The 22,681-nt window shown below is 37.3% G+C and overlaps 1 protein-coding gene across 1 annotated transcript in view; it reads left to right on the plus strand.

Annotated features, from left to right (window-relative positions):
* LOC139723556 (transaldolase-like) overlaps nucleotides 1-22,681 on the plus strand; it is a 32,930-nt gene that overhangs the window by 4,673 nt on the left and 5,576 nt on the right. The window contains exons 2-5 of the mRNA XM_071634795.1: nucleotides 18,476-18,599; nucleotides 19,485-19,592; nucleotides 20,275-20,406; nucleotides 21,402-21,462. Of these exons, the coding sequence (XP_071490896.1) occupies nucleotides 18,476-18,599; nucleotides 19,485-19,592; nucleotides 20,275-20,406; nucleotides 21,402-21,462 (425 nt within the window). The remainder of the gene's footprint in view (nucleotides 1-18,475; nucleotides 18,600-19,484; nucleotides 19,593-20,274; nucleotides 20,407-21,401; nucleotides 21,463-22,681) is intronic.

Raw genomic sequence — 22,681 nt, forward strand, 5'->3', positions numbered from 1 at the left:
CTATGAAAATAGACTTTTAACCTTTTTAAACATTTGAATAACCCCCACAAGAAATAAGAAACATATAAAGAGGGGAGGTGCGGACTATAAAAATTGCTTACGGGAACCAGGTAATCCCTGCGCTAAACCTATGGAATTCACACAATCTTGGAGGAAACGGGTTAAATTTGTTAGGAAATATGTAGGTCAATACCCAAAACCTTAAGTTCTCAATGGAATATGCAGCTCTTCTACTGGTAAACTAGTAGTTCTGGGAGAAAAAATGAACTGTGACATAGTCCTACACCTGGCTCAGTCATTGCCCAAGATTTAAAGTATCTGAGCCAGAGTCACATGTCACTCTTTGCCATTTCTCTACAGGAGGTAGACAGTACTAAAAAAATCCTTTACCAGAAATTATAGGAAATTATTTAATGAAAAGGTGCTTAAGAAAACTGGACTATTCCAACACACCTCCCTCAGGTCTGCAACACAGACTAACCACCTGTTACCATAGGAAAACCAGTAAAAATGGTGTATTACTGTAAACATGCACACAATATGTCGTATTATGGGTCTGAATTTTAAGACTAGCAACCATGTACATTGCATTGCATTGTACAGAAACCTGGCGAATGCCCTGTGTATAGTCTTTGAATTCAGACACTATTGTTATGTACAAATTAAGGGCATTTTCTCATCTTTTCTGTTAGCGGATTTCTTGGAGCACCCCCTAATTTTGATCCTCATATATATACAAATGTCTGAGGAAAAAATGACACTTTTGTCCGGCGTGTCACGATTATCAGTATATTTGTCACTAAGCCACCCCACTATATAGGGAGCCTACACAAACATTTTTTTTTCTTTGATGATTCAACAACTTAAACATGCATTTCCTTCAAAAAGGGATTTGCAGAAATCGTATACCTTTGCAATAATTTGATGCAAAAGATACAGCTTTTTCATGGTGTCTAAATTCTTGGTGAAGATTTGTATTTGTGCTACTGTAGGCCATTTGAGGCATTTGGGACACACAGATTATGTGATGCAATAGTTATTTTCAGTCTGTGATCTTTAAATTTGAGAGGTTAAGCTCATTAAGTATGGGCCACCAAGTGTTACATGGTCTCATTCTTCAAGAAATCTGTCATTTTGTTTTAAAAAAATGCCTTTCTGTTGACGAAATTGTCATTTTGTACTGAAATGACCAATTTCATTGTGACCCTGCACCTCAAAACAAACAAAAAGTCACCAGACATGAATTTTTAGTTAAGACCATATTTTGAAAGAGCAGACTTTAAGCTTTAAAATGATGTACAGTCAAACTCGGATACCTCGAATTCGTCGGGACTGAAGAAAATGGTTCGACGTACGCGAATTTCGAGGTACACGTACGTCGAATTTTCTTCGACTTATCCGATGTTTATCGATGTTCGACGTTTATCGATGTTCAACATGGTGTCTGTTATAGTGCCTACTGATTGTTTGCATGCTTGTCAATTTGAATTGAATCAACTTTTATATGAATGAATTGAGTGAAAATCGGAAATGAAATCAAAATTTCAGAAATAAAGATTTTGGTGGCCCGATCGCGCCACCAAAAAAAAAAAAAAAGTCGGATGTTTGCCTTTACTTTTGAAAATGAACAGCGGTAACAATCGGCTACGTAAGATGCTAAAATAAATGTCAGAGTTTTGCGTTTATTTGTGGAAATGAATGACGGTAATATTCGACTCGGTATGATACTAAAATAAATGTCGGATGTTTGCTCATACTTTTAGAAATGAATAACGATAAGACTCAGCTCCGTATGGTGCTAAAACTGTTAGATATTTGATTTTGCGTTCGGAAATGAATAAGGATAACATTCGGCTCCGGAAAACGCTGAAATAAATGTCGAATTTTTGCTATGACGTTCGGAAATGAAAAACAATAACATTCAACTCCGTACGATGGTTAAATAAATGTCGGATGTTTCCTTATACTTTCGAAAGTAAATAGCAAAAGCATTCGGCTCCGGAAGATGCTAAAATAGATGTCAGATGATCGTTTTTATGTTCGGAAGAAAATAGCAGTAATATTCTGCTCCATCATGTCCATATGATGCTAAAATAAGTGTCTCATGTTTGCTTTTGGTCAATTCCATTGTGACTTATGGGACAAAGTGACAATTTTCGGCAATTTCAAACCAGTATTTTGAGAAAATAGTTGCATCAAATGCATTTTTCTCAGTTCATGGTTAGATCCATCATATCACAGTTTATGAAAACACCATACTTAGTTTGAAAAGTATCATTGCATTACGTACAGCAACGAAAAATTGCTGTTGTGACTTATGGGACATCTGAGGACCACCGTTTTTCACATGGGAAAGTAAGTTCTGAAATATTCTTACACACAGAGTCTCTGGAAAGATATTTTCTTTCCTGAATGTAGCAAAGGGTTGGTGCTTACCCTGAGCCAAGTGGTATGAATATCTACTCATTGGTACAGTAGCAGGATAGGGAAAACCAGCGTGACTGATGGGACACAAAAACGTGACTTACGGGACGCTATCAACTACCACATTTTGAAATTGAGAGAATGATATTTACTGATGCCAAAACAAGTTTTAGAACATCATAAAACCAATCTATGACCAAAGAACATTCAGAAAATAAGCCATCTGAGAATTACACAAGCTGTATTATGATCATAATAGTGTATCAGAAATGATACATAAATTCTGCAAAAATTGGCAATTTTCATGAAAAATGACGGTTTTTCGGACATAACTCCACTCCACGTTCACTGATGTTCACAAATGAGGTATCAAAATATCTGTTGTGAAAGGCTGCTTTGAGTAAACAATACCAGATCATCTAATTAAGCTTCATTAATCATCTATACTCAATAGTTTGATTTTCATAAAATGCAACCTTTCCGTGGAATTGACCTTTTAAATTTTGAAATGAATAACAGTAACATTCAGCTGCGTTTGATGGTAAAATCAATGTTTGATGTTTGCTTTGACGTTCGGAAAAGAGTAACAATAATATTCAACTCCTGACAATGATGAAATAAATGCTGGATGTTTGCTTTTATGTTCGAAAGTAAATTGCAATAACATTTATAGTTCCGGAAGATGCTAAAATAAATGTCGAATGTTTGCTTTGATGTTCTGAAGTGAGTAACAATAATATTCAACTCCGTACGCTGATAAAATAAATGCCGGATGTGTGCTTTTACGTTCGAAAGTAAATGTCAATAGCATTCAGCTCCGGAAGATGCTAAAATACATGTCGAATGATTGCTTTTACGTTTGGCATGTTTGGAAGTGAACAGCAGTAACATTCTGCCCCATACGATGATAAAAAATATTTGCTACGGTACATTTCAAAATAAATATCAGTAACATTCAGCTATACGTTTCATCGTCCAAAATGTCTGATGTCTGCCTTGACGTTCAAAAATGAAAAACAGTAACATTCGGCTCCGTGCGATGATAAAATAATTGTCAGATGATTCATTTCACTTTCGGAAGTGGACAGTGCCCAGTAACATTCGGCTCCGTTCGATAATGAAATAAATGTCGGATGTTTGAAATAACGGTAATATTCTGCTCCGTACGATGCAAAAATAAATAACAGATTGTTGCTTTAACATTTGGAAATGATTAATGGTATTAATCCGCTCATTTAGATGCTAAAACAAATAGCGGATGTTTGCTTTCACGTTTGGAAATGGATTAGGATAGTATTCAGCTCCGTAAGATCTAAAATGAATGTCGGTTGTTTGCTTTTACATTTAAAAATGAATAACGGTAACTTTCGGCTTTTTACAATGCTAAAACAAATGTCAGCTTTCTACAATGCTAAAACAAATGTCGGATGCTAACAAATGTCAGCAAATGCTCCCATTTTCTCATTTCAAACGTAAGTTTAGACCTCAATATATGGGCATCAACTTTTATAATAATAGCTACGCCTGCATGTATTTGTCAAATCTTTAAACACAGAGTAAGATGATTGAATTTTCTATTCATTTGTTTTAGACATGGACATCTGTATCACTTCAATAATGTTTAATATTAATTTGTCTATGTTTAGTAGGACCGATTTAGTTTTTCTAATGTTTTTCCTGATTTTTTTTTTTTGTCACCAGATTTTGCTTTCGACCACCAGAAAATAAAAATCAATGATATTGGTGGCCCGATAAAACTTAGTGCGGAGCCCTGTGAATTCTATTCTTCATTGTGATCGGCCTACACTTCCAGATTTTCATAATCGCATTGCTGGGAAAAAAAAAAAAGTTTCAGTGCTTGCGTTCTCGGGGAAGTAAACTTCGTGAAAGGCAAAAAAAAAAAAGTTAAAAAAAAAGGCACTACGAGGGAGATTGATGTTTTGACAGTGGAGCGTGATTAATGGCAAAGATATAACCGTCAACGTAAGCAGGTGCGCCCCGACGGTTGAGAAATCTACGCGCACGGTATGACTGTCTCGATCAAAAATCAAAACACAGTGGTTAAAGAAAAGCAAATGATGGGGCAGCGCGTAGTGCTATCGTAAAGCACTCCATTGGCACGGGTGCTATGTGCATACCATGTACGTGTGTTGGTAGGTGTTGGGGATTTTCTTGTCAGCTGTGTATCGGGTATTTCTTCTTGGGCGCGCGATTGTTCTGGTCTCAGAATATTTACAATCGAGTGTGAAAACATTTGTGACATGTCTTCGCTGTCCACGCGCGCTTAATCGGAGATGCTGAGTGATGTTTACAATTTCGATTCGAGCAACATGCTGGGAAAAACAATAAGTTAATTAAGATCGGGACATTAGATTTCCCTTCGAGGTAACCGAACTTCGAGTTATCTTTTTCGAGCTACGCGAATTTTAATACACGGAAACTCCATAGGAACAATCGGGACTTTCATTTTGCCCCCGAGGTAAGTGATATTCGGCTTATCCGACGTCGAGGTATCCGAGTTTGACTGTATAACTCAAATCAAATGGACTCTCCTAACCTATCTAAATATTGGAAAGAAAGCACAATGAAGCAAAGAAAGCACAGTGTCTATTCAAGCGCTAATAATCTTTACCAAACCGTGCTGGCTGTGCAATATGAATAGGACGAAAAACAGGAAGTAAACCACCAGAGTAACAACAATGAAGGATTATCAGATTAAACTGAAATTAAGCGTGCCTCATTAACACATTCTGTCCATAATTAATGCCAACTTTCAAAGCAGTAGCACTATCCTTTCAAAAGTTATTAGAGTTGAAAGTGAAGAGTGTGGACAAGGTTTTTCAGAAATGAAAAAGGGATTCTAAAGACACACCTAATCACACTATTCTACCAAAAACGTTCGAGATAAACTGCTACAAAAACACACTTTCCTGCCCGTTTTATGATACCAAATTTTAGCATAATGTAAAAGAAGACCTGCTCTTTCAGAAAATATGAAAAAGTCAAGTTCGGCTAGGTTGACCCATTTCGCTTATTTTCAGTCCTCACGCAAAATCAGTGTATGCGACTTTATGTTCGTTTTGAGGTGCACGGTCACATTTGGTATACCCAAATTTTGTAATTTTCTCATGTTTGCACTCTGCATTTCAAATGCCCAGCCAGCAGCATCAATGCACTACTCTCCCACCCTACTCCATCCCCCCCCCCCCACCCAAAAAAAACCAAAAAAAAAAAAAAAAAAACCCAGATCAAATCAAATCAAAACTTGTAAAACGAAACACAAAAACAAAAACCAAATCAAGTACTTATAGGTTTAATTCTTATTAGATCATTTGTGTTACTTTTCGGTATCAGTTCCATGGCACAATAGACTACAAAATGCAGAAATATTTCCAAATATTTTAAGACCTGATTTGCCATTTTGACAGTCGTTATACACCCTGTATAGTAAATTGTTACCAATGTAAAGTAGAGTGTGTATGTAATGTGACAGCATTGATCTGCAGCACTGGACATTTCATACAGTATGTCATTTAATCTTACAAGATAACGGCATACTGTATACATTGTGTAGGCCTACATGTATGTACAGTAGTGGTTGGTGTTGTTCAACTGTTTCTGTAAAGACACATGTACATGTATATATTCAGACCGTGTCAAGCAAGCTCTGTGAATCACCCTGTTCTACAGACTGAACAAACACATGTACATGTAGTATTCACAGTAGTTAAAAGTTGGCTGTGTGCGAAAGAGAGAGAGAATCTATTAAAGGGGATTGATCAATACAGCAGTAGGCATTTAACCCATTGAGGACGAGTCCCAAGTATACAGACCTGTACTCGGTGGGCAAATGTCCATGGGAAATGCATGTTGTAGCACAATGGGTTAAACTTTATACCAGTTCCTCTCTTACTTTGTATAGTATAACTGTTACATGTTAGTATGCAGATACAGTTGTACTCATGAATGGTCAGCATTCTTCGTCAAGCTTTGGTGTACATGGACAATACACCTGTATTACACTGTTTGTACATACATGTACAGTTGTATGCAGTGCTTTTTTAGTTCTGGCAGTTTTAGTTTTAGTTTTAAAGGCAGAACTCTTAAATATAGTTTTAGACAGTATGCTAACTACAGTATACCTGGTAGTGTCAACGGGTGCTGTTCGTTATTCCGAAGGTTCGTTAATGGGCAAGTCCAAGATATCGCGCACCTTACGTATGGGACATTCAGAGACTTCAAACCTCTGAAAAGTAATGAAGGAGCACTTGGATTTTACTGTTTATCATCAGGAGGACTGGTAGCCCTGAGAAGAATATTGTGTTTAAGTTTGATGTCATTTGACCTTGGGTTAATTATTTTATTAAGAAAAATATGGCAACTTACGTATGGGACCAGAGAAAAACTGGATTTTTCAAAATAAAGTTTGAATGGAAAATTCTCTGAAAGTACCTTACTGATCAAGTTCTGTTTAGAAGTGAAGAAAGGTACAATACTGAAGTATCTTTCAGCAAAGTTTCACTGCAAAAGAATGGCGCATATTTTCATGAAGTTGGTTTAATTAACGAAAGTACACCTTACGTATGGGACATGGCTCAACTTACGTATGGAACATTTGTCTTAAGTGCACAAGTGTATTCATGGGAATGACTTTAAATTTCCCCAGTGTCATATTCAGTTCCACAAATCATACTACAACATGTAACAAATGAAATAGACTTCTAAGTGGGTACTTTCCCAATTCAGATACCTAACAAAAGCTATAATAAGACAAATAAAAGTAATTACCAATTTACAATTAAATGTCTTAGTTTGGATTCCGTCATGCATTAACACTGTCCTCATGATGTCTACACATACAGATACAGTATACTGACACTCTATTTCTAGCCCATTTGTAATACTGTGGTCAATATTTTTTATCAAATGAAAAAAAAAATGTGCGAATTCTAGCTTGCGACCTTGATGTAGCATACATGCACATGTACCATGACTAATTTGTAGTCTTGATAATTTCAACTGTAAAATCAAATGTCATGTACAGTGTAATTTGCAAATACAGTTTGAAGTGGGTACTTTCAGTAGTTTTAGGCTTACTTGCAAGTTGTCTAAGTTTTTATAGAGCTTTGTAATTGTTTGAAATGCAGCACAAAACACAACAACAACAAGAGTAATTAATTTTGCTCTGTAATCATCATGTTTTGCCATGTGAATTTTAGCTTCTGCAAAATCAATCAAATTTTAATGAAACTTTTAGAGTTTAAAAGCCGTGGTAGAACAAAGAGATAAAAGAATGTATGTGCCAATGCTGTTTTTTTTTTTTTTTCAAATTGCTCGGCTTCAGGTCTACATGTATGAAACCAAAGACGACAAAATGTGTGTTTATACTTTGTACATACATACATGCTTGTGTAGTGATACAGGAAAGATTATCATATTTGTACATTTAAATCTTAAGAGAAAATGTAATTCTAGATTTGAAACACTTAATTAACTCACTGATATGAAACTTACAATTTTGATAAATTCTAATAACCTAATTTGATCATCAGTGAGATTGCAATGCTTGTTGATAATTGTGTAGATGTGGGGTGCAAAGTATTAAAGTATGAGTTGATGAAGGTGTCTCAGAGCACATCTGTCTCTTCAAACACAATATAGAAAAGAAAATTGAATTCCCTATTTGTTTGTGTAATTTGTGTTATTAGCACTCCAACCACAGAACCAGTATTGATATTGTGGTTCATGGCAAATGTAAACTATAGTCTTCATTTCACAGGATTTTCAGAAATCATGTTCATGACCTTGATAAGTCATGACATATTCTGAGGGTGTGCAGTTGAAATATTAAACATCATATCAAAATGAAAAGTATTCTCGTAGGTTTTTCCGTTGCTATCAACTCAAGTAATGACAAAGTTACCTGCTGTCACCTCAAGTGATTTTTCTTTTCAGTAAGACCTGTAATGTTGTCATTGATGAGCGCCACAAGCACAATTGTTTTGATTTCCCTTTTTAGGCTGTACAGCCTGTAGTACATGCTGAACAGTGTACTGCACCTAAAATGACACTCAGAGAATCCCATTCTCTAGGACAAAGTCATTTTGTAGAGAGGTAAAGTTGAAAACAATAAGTGAATTAAGAAAATGTCCAATATCAAAATTTTAAAAGGAGGAATGTTAATTGAAGACCAGCTGCACAGCCTGTAATGAAAATAAGAAAATACAAGTATAAATGAATATTCTTTATTTTCCTGTCTTAATCATAGAATGACTCAATAATGCTGTTCTTACACTCTCCCTGAGGTCAACTAAGAGGAGAGGTAGATATATCTACATATCCTTCAGAGTAGGAGCAAAGATAACCATTAACCAAACAAATGTAAGGACATATACCATCCATGTAAAAAAGGCGGTTTTCCCATTCACTTTGCATGTAATGTCCCATACGTAAGGCATTTGTCCCATACGTAAGCAAACTTTAATTAGTTATAAGATGAAGGACTAATTAAATTTCCACATTTAGTTTTGCTAATCTGGAGTTAAAATGAATAAATTAGAACTTCCTAAAGTATGATTGGTCAATGTTTGAAATCTTCAGAAAAAACTTGAAAAAACATACTCAAATCCTTACGTATGGGACACTTCGTTCTGGGAAAGAGCGTAATTTGCATAATAAATGTGCTGACCTTGTCTTACGTATTGGAAATTATACTAGCTCATACAGGGGTCATGTCCATAAAGGAACTAGGTCAAGGACAAATTCAACTGATTTTAGATGAATATTTTTAATTTGTCCCATACGTAAGGTTTGTTTTTAATTTATGCAAATTACGGCCATATTTCTTGCATAAATTTGCATAATTAAATATTTTCTTTGCTGGAAATATATAATTTAACTCTTTGGCTACAACATGATATCAATAACTTTTTGATGAAATCAAGATAAATTTTGAGCATCTGAGGGGACATTAGCCGGGTTCACACGTACACCAATTAGCGGGATACAAATCTCGAGATTTGCATCGCGATCGTCATCCCGAGTTTTTTGCACGTGTGGACAGAAAAAACCCGAAAATTAGCGGGATAAGCATCGCGATGCTAATCCCAAGAAATCTTGCGCTGGTTCATCAATTAGCGGGATAATTGGCCCCGTGCTGGTACTTGTGAACGGTCGGGATTAGAATCTCGAGTTTTTACATCCCATCATGCAATGCGCACATCACAACAGCAAGGCCTCTGCGAAGAGGTCCTTCACCTCTTTGGAGCACAATAACAACAGCGCGCGAACCACACCACTGACATGTAAAAGACAATGGACAAAGGTAAGTGCGCGCAGGCAGTGATAGAGAAGGGCGCTGTGTGACCCAGTTTGCAGGCTTTGCTGTTATCTCTATCGGCAATTAGCGGGATAATTCGGTACGTGTGGACGCTCGCCAAATTAGCGGGATGCCGATCGCGATCGCTATCCCGCTAATTTGGTACGTGTGGACGCTCGCAAAAAAACTCGGGATGTGCATCGCGATCGTCATCCCGCTATTTTGTACGTGTGAACCCGGCTACTATCTTGGACTTGCCCTAATCCGAAACACACAAATTCCATACATACCTAGACTAGAGGTTCGTCAATCCGAAAATGAAAAAGGGTTCGGTAATCTGAACATTTGTGGTTTTATTCCGAAGGTTCGTTATTCCGAAGATTTGTTAATCCGAAAATGAAATTCGGAATAACGAACCTTTGGAATAGCGAATCTTCGGACTGAAGAGCCTTCGGAATAACGAACCTTCGGAATAACGAGCTGTAACCGTGTCAACAGACCTGTAGAAATTTCTGTCATTTGACAATCATGTGATGTGCAGTCCATTGGAAGCCTATAATTTGCATTAAAAAGTCTGTGGTATTGCTTAAGTGTCTTTGCACAAAATGTATGATACAAAGTGTTAAACTTATGATACCATGCTGTTCAGTTGTTTGTAGTACAGTTGTATATCATTATGTTGAGCCTGGAGGAAAGGGAGGATGACTTCATTTCAGTGCAATGTGTTTGGTAAGATTATCTACAGTGTAGTATATACAGTGTACTGCAAAAGTGGAAATTTTCGCGGTGTTGCAATTTTCGCGCATTTCGCGCAACCAAAAACTAGCCCGAAAATAAAAGCACGCGAATAGTTTTGCTTGCCATATGTTCCTGTGCGTGATGTTTTGATTCCGCGGAATTAAAAACACGCAAAACTCTTCTTACCGGGCCAAGCGCGAAAAATTAGTCGCGCGAAAATATCCACTTTTACAGTAGCTTCTTAACACAGCCTTTGAACATAAACATTGTATGAACCATTTTTTTTTTTTTAATAAGGAAGTACAGCTGTAAATTTGACATCATACCTTGGACCTACATTGCATAATAAGGACATATCAATTTGTACATACCAGCTGTAAAAGTACAAAGCCAAATGAGAAAAGACCAAAACAACAAATAAACAGCAAAACTGATATTATGAATATGTAAGAATGAAAATTTGTAAAGCAAATTGCATTAGATTTAATACAACGTTATCAAATTACATTAATTGTACCCCACAGAATTACATTGTAGAAGCTCAACTGATGGATAACACATGCTTTGCTGTGAAAACACTGCCGTGCAGTGTTTGCACTGTCCTTTGTAGCCAAATGTTTTCCAAATCTGTTTGTGATAATTGATTTGTTGGTGCTCTTTTGCCATTGTTCCACTACAAAGCCCTGCTGATAACAGGACAAATACCAGGTACTCTAATTAGGCTTAAATATGCCATGACTTGGCACTATGGATACCACATTGGCAGGGAGCATAATGGCAAACACAATGACATGCAAATTTGTAAGTTAGCCCATTTAAAACACAAAGTGAGAACTGGTAATGTCTGCTATGATTGTGCACTGTCACAATTAGGGTAAAGTTTGCAAAAGTATCATGCTTTCTCTATGGTGACCTAGACCCCGTTTACAGTGCGAGGCTCGGCCGCGGCTCGGCCCAGCCCCACTTCAGTGTAAATGCGAGGCCAATTTTGGCCTCGCATTTGGCCTCACTCTGGAGGTGGTCTTTTCGCAGTGTAAAGGGTCTGAAAACCAGACAATACCAAATTGCATTTGTTTACAAGCAGAGCGCTACTACTACAACATATTGAAAGGTTTGAATCAAAAGCCCGGCAGTGTAAACGGACAAAATTGCGGGGCCCAGCCTTGCAATTGATGCTGGGCTCGCTCCAGCCCCGCACTGTAAACAGGGTCTGTGTTTGCCTGCACTGTACAGGGTGGCCCAAAAACAAGTAAGATCTAAACTTTCAGCAATATTGTTGCAAATATGTCATTATTTTGCATACTATTGGAAAGGTCATTTGTTTTGCAATAGAATGACACCAAGTTGTTTAATTTTGGTTGATGCGTTATGATTTAAGGAGCATTTTTTCAACCCTTGCAATTTTCAAAAAGTGATCATTTTGCAATCTCAGAGATACTGAAACCACCGGCTTGCCATAGAATCAGTAATGTTCAATATGTTAAGAATGTGGGGCGGACGGTGTGATTGTCATTGTCCATTATCATTGTGAATTATGTGAATGTCATCGTGAATATCATTGTGAATGCTACTGGTTCTATGGCAAGCCGAATTCTTGCTGGTTTCGGTATCGTGGAGAGTGCAAAATGTTCACATTTTGAAAAGTGCAAGGGTTGACAAAAATGGTTCTAAAATCACAATGCATTAACCAAAATTAAAGAACTTGGTGTCATTCTATTGGAAAAAGAATGGTCTTTCTAACAGTATGCAAAATAATGACATATTTGCACCAATATTGGTGAAATTAAAGATCTTTGGTGTTCCATTCTTTTTGGGCCACCCTGTACAGTGTATATGGTATTGTTGTATAACATATGAAGGCAGTGTGAAGCCCTTCCCAATGGTAGACTGGGATTTTCTTCTGCCAATCCAAAGTCTGCATTAGTCACTCCAAAATCAATTTGAGATGATTTTAACTCAGAACAGATGTACGCTGTACAGATGCATGTACGTGATGCGTGATATATATTTAATACACATGTATGCTATCTTCTACTTTTTTTTCCCCCTTGGGATGGATTCATCTTTGAGATTATAGTACACATTATTATTGATTTTTTTATGGGATGTATGAACAGTTTACAATCAGTGACACAGCAGCTGGTTGCAGGGATTGCCAGAATGAAATGTACAATGTAACTTATTTACAAACACTGTATACACGACACTGACAGATGTTTACTAGTACATGATGTGAACGTGTTGAAGTGCAAATGTAAGTTGCCCGATGAAGAGGAATACAAAACAGTTGTGCAGTAGCTATTGTGTCAGCCTTAAATACATATCATACAGTGTACTCTACTGTAGTTCCTGGTTTGCTGCAAATTTGTTGGCAAAATGGTAATGCATGTGAGAGAGCAGACCCTCCCATGGCAAAACTACCATACATGTAGAGTAATCATGCAGACTGCCTGGCAGACTCTTGTCACAAAAATGCATTCCTTTTCAACTTAATGCCACTCTTTTCAATGAAATGGGGGGTGGGAGCACAAGTGGAACCTTGATTCTGTATTGTTCCTGTTACTGCCCCGGTGCTCTTCCTGAAAGCTGAATTCCACAGTGGAGTGGTATCCTCTTTTCCTTTCTAGGGACTGCCTACACCTCTATATCCGTATTGTTTTCCTGTAGCAACAGTGCTCTGACTGTTGAGTTCAGGTGAATTGTACATTATACAAGACAATGAGGAAATAAAAGTTAAACTGCTATTTCTGGAATAAATCATACTTCATACAGTTTGCCTGAAGTTTTCTGGGTACATGGATGTCTTACAAAGTTTTATTGTGTCTGATTTGAGATTTGTAGGAGACAAAGTAGTGGAGAATCATCTTATAGGGAAAGTTGCAATGTACCTTGTTTGCATTACAAATTTCAAAACATATTACAGTTTACATTTAGAATGCAGGGTGCCACATATAGCTAAGCACTTGCCCAATTGCCTGGGGCAAGTAAAAATCAAAGTCAGGCAAGTGTTTTAGAACAATGAGAAAAAAAAATACTTGCCCAAATTGGGCAAGCAAATAGCTTTGAAGCTACAGTTTTTTTTTACTTCCCAACACTTACAGTAAATGTGAAAAAGTCCCACAAACCCAACACCAACACTCTTATCGAACCAAGCTTGTTACTCCCCACATGTGCTGTTAAATTCAAATGATTGGGTTTTATCAATCCCTTGGCTTTACAAGTGATTTTCATTTTCTTACACGTGCCTGTGGACTCCCTTTTCTAGCAATTAAATTTCATGTTCATGCAAGTGTTCTGCAACAATTTGAAAATCTGCTTGCCTGACCGGGCAAGTGGTATGCTAAGTTATGTACAATATGTAGCACTCTGCATAATGTACACTGTAATTGATTGATTAATGAGCTGTTATTAAAGAGGATTAATTTGATAAGTATTGCTGTCATATCACACAACATTTCAGTCTTACATTGTATTTATTGAACAACATGTACTGTACAGATGTACCATCTGTACAAGTACTAGTAGATGCAATCTGAGGTGCCTACTGTTTGTGAATGTGTACTTCAAACTTGATATTGTGTACACTGGCAGGAAGGAAGCACAAAACCAGAATGACTGTGCATTTTGTGGTATTCATCATGACATCAGCATTTACAATGTGTATTGTAAACTTGCTTCATTGTACATTTATGGTATGCTGGCACTAAAAAATACCCTCATTGTTCATACAGTACATAGGCCCACATGTAAAAATTGTTTGAAATTCAGACACATTTATATTGTTCAGCTACCACAACTCTTCGAATCTTTAGTTTACCATTGTAGTGTTGGGATAATACAGTATTTCACATACTGTATACAATTTATACAATGTTCTAGCAAGATCAAAGACTGTTGTACTGTATAACATCCTATCCTTCCATCTTGCTTATCACATTGTACCTGAGTAATAGTAATCATGAACTACTGTACATAAATTTGATTTTATAAATTCAGAGAACAGAAGTGCTAATTTCTGAAATTAGCATATTCGTCAGACATTATTGCTATGTCACCCACATTTACAGTGTATGAGCATACAGGTGTACAAATAGTGTAGGTGTACCATGCCAAGTGAGCTCCTGGTAATAGTTTAAAGGGATCGTATAGTTCTGGTTGAGACCTAATTTCAGGTTTCTAACATTTCTGGTGAGATAATGAGAAACCTCTTATGAAATATGAAAGAGCATGTCGTTCCATGAGGAATTCAACTTTTATTTGATGAAAATTGGTTTTGAAATGGCTGAGATATCCAAAACAGAGCGATTCTAATAAAGTATGGGACCCACATTTTATTACGGTTGCTTTGTTTTACTTTGTTTTTAGATGTTTCAGTCATTCCAAACCTGATTTTCTTCAAATAAACTTTGAATTCCTCTTAAAATGGTATGTTCTGTACTATTTCATAAAGGTGTTCTTGGTATCTCGCAAAAAGTTAAAAGCCCAATTTTCATCTCCACCAATACTGTACTATCCCTTTAATACGAAAGCAATTGGTTTGTATTGTAAAGACTTTGCATTTCTACATGCATGAAGCGTATGCAGTGTAGCGTCTTCATGCATCCTTTCACTGTAGAGTCATCCGTCCTCCTGCTTTGCCTTTTAGCCGAGATTTTTTTTTTGTTTACACTGGATGCTGGCTCCCTCCATCGTCGCTATCGAGCGTAATCAATCCCTGGGACGTGCGTAGATTGTCCGGATTGCAGAGATTGCTTCACGATAAATCCTGAATATTACGTGTGATGCAGGAATAGCGACCACCTGGGGGTCTGCAGTACAGGCGTTAATCAAAAGCCAGCGGTAGAGGCGTGCATATATAATTCAGGCCTCTTTTATATCTTGCAGTGCTGGTACTGTACAGTAGACCTCCAGCAGTATGGTCGTTTGGTTCATTAGAAGGGAATTTCTTTATTTCTTTCTTTCTTTGATTTCATTTTTTTTTTTTTTGTGGGGGAGGGATATTGTACATGTACAGGAAGTGGTCATTGTGTCAATTGTAAACGTGTTGCTTTTTGTTGAGCAGCTTATCTAATACATGTACAGAATTTTTCAAATTTGTCAAGCATCTCAAAACATTAGATACACCCTTCAGGTAATGAGTATGAATATGTGAATATTTTCTATGCCATTTACAATTTACAAGTCATTGTTGTTTTCTACATCTCAGGATATTGCAACTTAGTATGTGTACAAATTCTTGCATTCACCACTGTTTATCAGTAGTGTGTTGTGCATACATTCACTCAATTAGGAATTTATTTATTTTCCATGGTCCGTGATTTGATCCGTACAATATATATAAATATGATGTTAGTGAAGCATCAAAAATAATTGGTTTGTTCAATATTCAAGAAAACTAGGAAAGAAAATGAGAAACAGAAAGCACAGAGATGTACAATGAAATATTGTCAATGAAATACCCCTATAGGAACCCCAAAGCTAATGTGTGCTATGAAAACTATAACCATTGAGGTAATAATCATACAATATGTGTTTAGTGCCATCTAAAAGATGACTGCAAATATGGAAAATCACAGCGATAATTCTAGCATATCATGGAATGAGCTGTTTTAATCGTGATATTTCATATTACACATAGTAAAGCTGGTTTTCTATAATACTGCAAGTGTATTTGTACAATTTTTACTCAGTGCTATACCGTATACCAGTAAAAGTAGTATGGAAATACACCTCTGTATACCAATAGACACCTGTACAGCATACACTGTACTCTATGCATATATCCATTGCTTTTAATATCCAGTTCTAGATGTCCTTGCCAAAATATAGTGGACAGAAGAAGCACAAAGGGGACAGGGACATCAGAAAAAAGGACATAATGGAGTTTCTCCTTCATTAGGTCTACAGGAGTGCACAATGCCCATTGCAAATTGTTTCACTTTAATATTACAGTACATACTACAGCCAGTCTCTCTCGTTTTGGTTGTTTGCACTTGATAAGTAGTAAAGCACTAGCATGAGTTTGAGGTCAAATGCCCTCAACACCGCCCATTACAGGTGTACATGTACACTGCATATGAATTTTTACCATAAGAATGTAGATTGACATACAATACGGTATGCCAGTTTGCGGATACATACACCAGACAAGAGCTTGGAGGTAAACCAAAATTCATGCGCTAACAGAAATCCTCACAGTGGCAATCAGAAAGTTGCATTGTGTTGCATTTTTGTATAAATTTAATAATATCCTGTTCAAAACTTGCAATTACAGTATATGACTGCTTCCTATATGGGTCAGCACAACATATTATTACAGTGCTGGCCTACAATTTGTCCTTTTGGTTGTGTGCCAAGTAATCAAAACTACATCACATGTTTAATACCAGTCTGAAATCTTGATATACAAATTGTCTGTAGACCCTCTGGTGTACACTGTACAGCATACTGTACAATTATTGTAGGTCCTTCTGAAATGCTTCATGCATTCACAATATGAGGAAACTCTTTGAAGTATAAACCAATGGCATTGTGATGTGTTGTGCTTGGCCACGACAAAATACTTCAGAGTTGACAGTGTGTGACCATGGACTGTGTACGCAGTACGGAACCATATTTTTAAAAACAAACACATCACATGTTAAAAAAGCCTGAAATCTTAATAATGATAATTAGAATTGTCTTGACACCCTCAAGGATAGGTCATAATGACATAGTAGATACAAATGTATTTTGCCTACTCTTCCTCTTTGGGCAGTACTGTAGACTACCTCTTTCCAGAGATTTCAAGGTACATTTTGTAGCACTGGTGGTGTAGACAGCCTGGATTATACTGCTTTCTCAAATGAAGATGTTGGCATGTATGTGATGAAATGCTTCATGCATTCACAATATATGAGGAAACTCTGTGAAGTAAACCAATTACGATGTGATGTGATGTGACCATGTACTGTGTACGCAGTATACCTAACCATATTAAGTACATGTACTAGCTAGCAATTTAGCATGCACACTTGGGGATACCTGGTACCAATCTAGGCAGTTTTGTACATGCCAGCACATTATTGTATGCACAGTACTTGCTTATCAAATTTGTCCGACACCAGCCATCCTGTGGGTAGTGAGGGCAAGCAAGGCAGTCCTTATTGCATAAAGTCAGGCACATACTCAATTACCGGTAGGACATTGGTGTGTGTGTGTGTGCACAGCATAGAGTGGTTGTGAGTGGTTTGCCTACTCAGAGCTGCCTGTAGACATAATGGGAGCTCACTGTATAAAGATGAAAGTGCCTTGACCTACGGACATTATGTACACTGTACATGCTAGTCCTGCCTCTTTTACACTGAAGAGCATGATTTTTAGCTCTGATTGCATTTTTTTCTTTGTGCTCCAGAAATACGCAACAATTGCTTTATACTACCACTGGCTACAGAGCTCCCCTTTTCTGACTGAAGCCCTCTATGGCAGTACATATCATGGTGTAACTAATCTTTTTTAATGTTTGCAGTTGGAATGAAAGGGCATAAATGAGTCTTTCTTGCTTCCATTGCTCTTACAAAAATTTTGCACATCAAACGATATTTTACGAGCATACTACATACTCTCATTCATTGACAGATCTGTGAACATCTTTTGTGTCTTTGATGATAATCTTTTCATATATGTATGCATAGTGGATAAAAGATTAAAAGATGAATATATGTAATCAACTTATGTACTTCGCAAATTTACTAATTTGAGACATGCGAGTCATAGTGATTTTGTAAACAATAATTACACCTCTGTCCCGTTCATCCGGTGGCATGCTACAGTATTACAAATGGGACTACACATGCAAACACACAATATGTGATACAATATACAATCAATTTCACATTTCTTATATACTGCAATTGCTTGGGGTATTCGCATTCTGCTTGGAAAGTTATATTTGTTGCTTTTGACTTTCACTTTTCCCTCTCTCATTCGCCTCTCTTCTTTTTCTCTGTACTGCAGTGATGGAAAAATACAAGCCAACAGATGCAACGACCAATCCCTCATTGATCCTAGCAGCGGCTAACAAGCCTCAGTATGCTGCCCTCATCGACGAGGCAGTTGCATATGCCAAGACCAATGCTTCGTGAGTACCAGGGAACCCCAAAATTGCTTCTTTTAATAAACATTGTCACTGGGGTGACAAAACCTTGAATCTGCAATTTTGGTGAAAATGACTTTTTTGGATTAATGGTCAAATAATGGGTTAAGTGATGTCCTGTCCAAATCCCAACTGTCTTTCTCCAAAAATGAAGCCACCACGGCATGTCAAGGGAAAGGCTATCCCATACAGTATGCCACAGTGCTTTGGCCGCCATGTTTTTTGGCTCTCCTGAACATTTGACATTTTGTAGATACAAACTTGTATGAGGTCTTGTCGCCCCAGCGACGATGTGAGAGATTGAATGCACTTTAACCAGCAAATGAAGATGGATTAAGTTGGGCCACACATGAATCCACATGCTGCTGGGTCTATCAGTGAATCATGCTGAAATTTCCATTTCAGTAGTTCTGCAGAGAAGATACTGACAAATTGGCCATATGAAAGAAGTGATTATTGGTGATGGGATGCATCAAGAATGACTTTCTTCTACCCCTATTATGAGATGACTGTTTGCTTTGATGGAGAGTGAAGTCATAGAGGTACATTGTACATCAAATACATATTAGAAATCTTCAGATATATCCAGGTACCAGCTATTTCAGCTTGAGCCAATGAATGAATGCACACTACCATATTCAGTTAACCCTTTCTGTGCTAAGCACTTTTCAATTAGACTGTGTGGACAAGGCTATGGGATTTTATGTGCCAATCAACACTGGAAGCAAACAAAGGGTTAGTGGTTACTGTCAGTGAAGAGAAGAATCAATATTCGGTTCTATTGCTACAGTCAATCATTTCAAAGTCTGCAGTAAGTTGTAGCATCGAATATCAAAGACATATATCATCTTGGTCATTTTCTCTGGACAGCACCCAAGGTGACCAGGTGGTGTTGGCCATGGACAAGTTGGTGACCATCTTTGGCTCCAAGATCCTGAAAATCATCCCCGGACGCGTCTCGACGGAGGTGGACGCTAGGTGAGGCATCAGGGGTGGCAAAGACATTTCGGAGGGAGGTCAGAGGACTGGCTCTTGCGGCACTCTCGAGAAGTAGACACGAGAGAAATGATGCAGTGCTAATTTCGTTTTAATGCACATTCAGACCAAAATAAATGCAATCAGTTTTGTTCGATTTATATGTGTAATAGCTTTTTAATAGTACTTGTTGAGTTACATACACTTGTCGTGGTTGAAGTTGATATAGGTCAAACAAATCACACTTTTCACAATTTTGTGCCAAACAAAAACAAAAGTGGCAGAAGTGGGAATGCATTTATATCTTCTTCTCAGTTTTTTTTTTTTTTTTTTTTATATATATTTTGTGATATTGTTGTAGCAATGAGTAATAGTGGGGGGCATTTCATGAAGCATTTTGTGCGACAAAGTTGTCGGACAAATTTGCTCTCAGCCAATCAAATGCAAGAATTTCAGTAGCTTGTAACAGTTTGTTAGAAAAATATCCGACCAAAACGCTTCATGAAATGCCCCCTGAAGGTGTCACAGTCAACAGATGGCATTGTTTTCTGAGGATAGATAGCATTTAAATTATCTATCAGTCATGAAGACATAAAGAGTTGAATCTTGCCATCAATTTCATGTTTAGAGAGGTAGCTGAGTATTTCTTGATCTCTCCTTTGAATGTCCGTTTCTTGTGGTGCAGGTTGTCTTTTGACAAGGCAGGTCAGATCGCCAAGGCAAGGCGCCTCATCGAGCTGTACGATCAGATTGGAGTCAGCAAGGAGCGCATCCTCATCAAGCTCAGCTCCACATGGGAGGGCATCCAAGCAGCCAAGTAAGACAATAGCAGAGAAACAAACAAACAAACACAAAGAAACAAACTAGATAAGTGCTCTGAGTGGGCAAACCTCTGCCTTAGCAGCTCATTTCCACTCATGTGTGCATGGTGAAAATCACCCATTTTTCCACACAAAAAAAAGCTATTAAAAAAGTGTTTGCCTCATCAGCTATCAGCTGCATGGCTCCTTGAGCAGAGCATGTGCTTTAGTACGCGTATGCAAACCTCAAATATGTACACATTGAACTCCCAAGTTCATTGACCCTACTTGCCAAAATGTAAAAAATCCTTCAAAAATTTATAAAAATTCCTGGATCACTACCAAAATGTAATCATCTGTTCCTTGTGACATTATCAACCTTTCCTGAAAGTTTCATACAAATCTGTTCACAACTTTTGAGTTTATTTCACAAACAGACAAACCAACACAGGCAAAAACACAACCTCCTTCCATGGCAGAGGTAATAACCATTACATTTTGATTGACTCATACTGCACTGCACTTGTCGATGGGCATGCATGCTTTCTTTACTGTTTGGTGTAGATATTAGAAATTCATTGTCAATAACAGGCGCCTCATGCACGGTTGTCTCTGTCAGAAGTTTGATACAAATATACACCTAGGTGTTTTCTGTCGACATGTTCTGGGACAATCACAATTTTGATATCATTCTTAGGTGCTGTATAAGATGATATACTTAACATAACCAGAAAGGAGGATGTTATAGCTCTATTTTGAAGTAAAATGACCTGCAACCCTTTTCATTAAACTTCTTATAAGTAACAGTAACAACTGCCACATTTCTATGCCAAATTTGCTCTCAGCCAATCAGATGGGAGGATTTCAGTAGCTTATAACAACTATCGTAACTTGTTCTTGATAACAGGTTTTGTGAAACAGGGCCCAGGTTTCATGATGTGCATCACATGTGATATTGATCACATACTTTACAATACATTCCCGAGTTGATTTCTCAAAATTTTCTTTACAGAACTCTAGAAGAGGACTATGGCATTCATTGCAACCTTACGCTGCTGTTCTCATTCGCTCAGGTAAGGAGAAATCTCAGTGTCAATATGCGTGTGCTATGTAAGTATTGGTAGAAAGTTAGAGGAGTTGTAGGGTGCACTTGATAGAATGAAGCATTTAAAGAGGATGATATGTGCTTGCTAGTCTTGCTGTAAGACTTTAAAACCAAGTCAGAAATGAGTGCAGGCAACTCCCCTTATAGCAAAGTCCTCAGGACCAACAGTTTTGTGTCATTATATCAAAATATTGTTACAGATGAACAAAAAAGTGCATACAGATAATAATTTTGGGACCTGAATTTTTGTTGTTGTTTTTTTGTCGTAACAAGAATTTCATTATTCCACGGTGTTCATTAGAGTGGGAGTACATTGTATCGGCAAAATAGAAATACATACTGTATACGCCATATATTTCCACAGGGTTTTATTTTCCAGAATTGGAACTGGTGCAATTTGCGAATTTTAAAACATGCACAAATATTACGTCTGATCCCGGCATGAATGCTACTTGCCCATAAACATTTCACCATCCATTCATGTATCTCACAATTGCAAATTTAACCACTCGTAAAATTGTTGTGATTCACACACACAGACAGACACACACACACACACACACACACACACAAATGAGACTAGCTATGTATATGGTGTATACAGTAGTACATAGATCTAGCATTTTTTCAAAGTTATCCCAAACAGTGTCGTCATCAGGAGGGTCCCAAAGCGTAGCTATACCTCAAGTGATTAGCTACTGTTTGATCAGACGTTTGAAGGCAGCTGTTGTTATTGCAGTAAAATCACAGAAGATTCAAAGAAAACTGTTTTAATCCTAGCCAGAGGGAAGTATCGTCATTTAGATTTAGACTTTGCTCTTCCTATATAAGCTGTTATTTTTGCGAGAGTTTAATTTTTGCAAATTTCGTGAATCCCATTTGGACCATGATTTCAACAATATGTGAAAAATGTTGCCATACACCGAGGGTAATGGTGCACGTACGATACTCTCTGTGTCAATTCAGGAAAACGGCATCTCGCTAGTCAATGTCTGTTACCTCCTTTTCCAGGAAAATATTTGCACACAAAAATAACAGCTTATACGGTATTTTAACTGCCTGCATCTATGTGCACATACCATTGTCCTTTTATCAAACTGAAATGGTCACAGTTATGGTAGGTATATCCAGTGAATGAATTTACCTATCATTAATTTTAGCCAACTGTTATTAAAGAAGGGCTACAC

This window comes from Diadema antillarum, unplaced genomic scaffold, assembly GCF_040938485.1.
Source record: "Diadema antillarum isolate AM-2024a unplaced genomic scaffold, OU_Dant_1.0 scf00000192, whole genome shotgun sequence".
NCBI lineage: Eukaryota > Metazoa > Echinodermata > Echinoidea > Diadematoida > Diadematidae > Diadema > Diadema antillarum.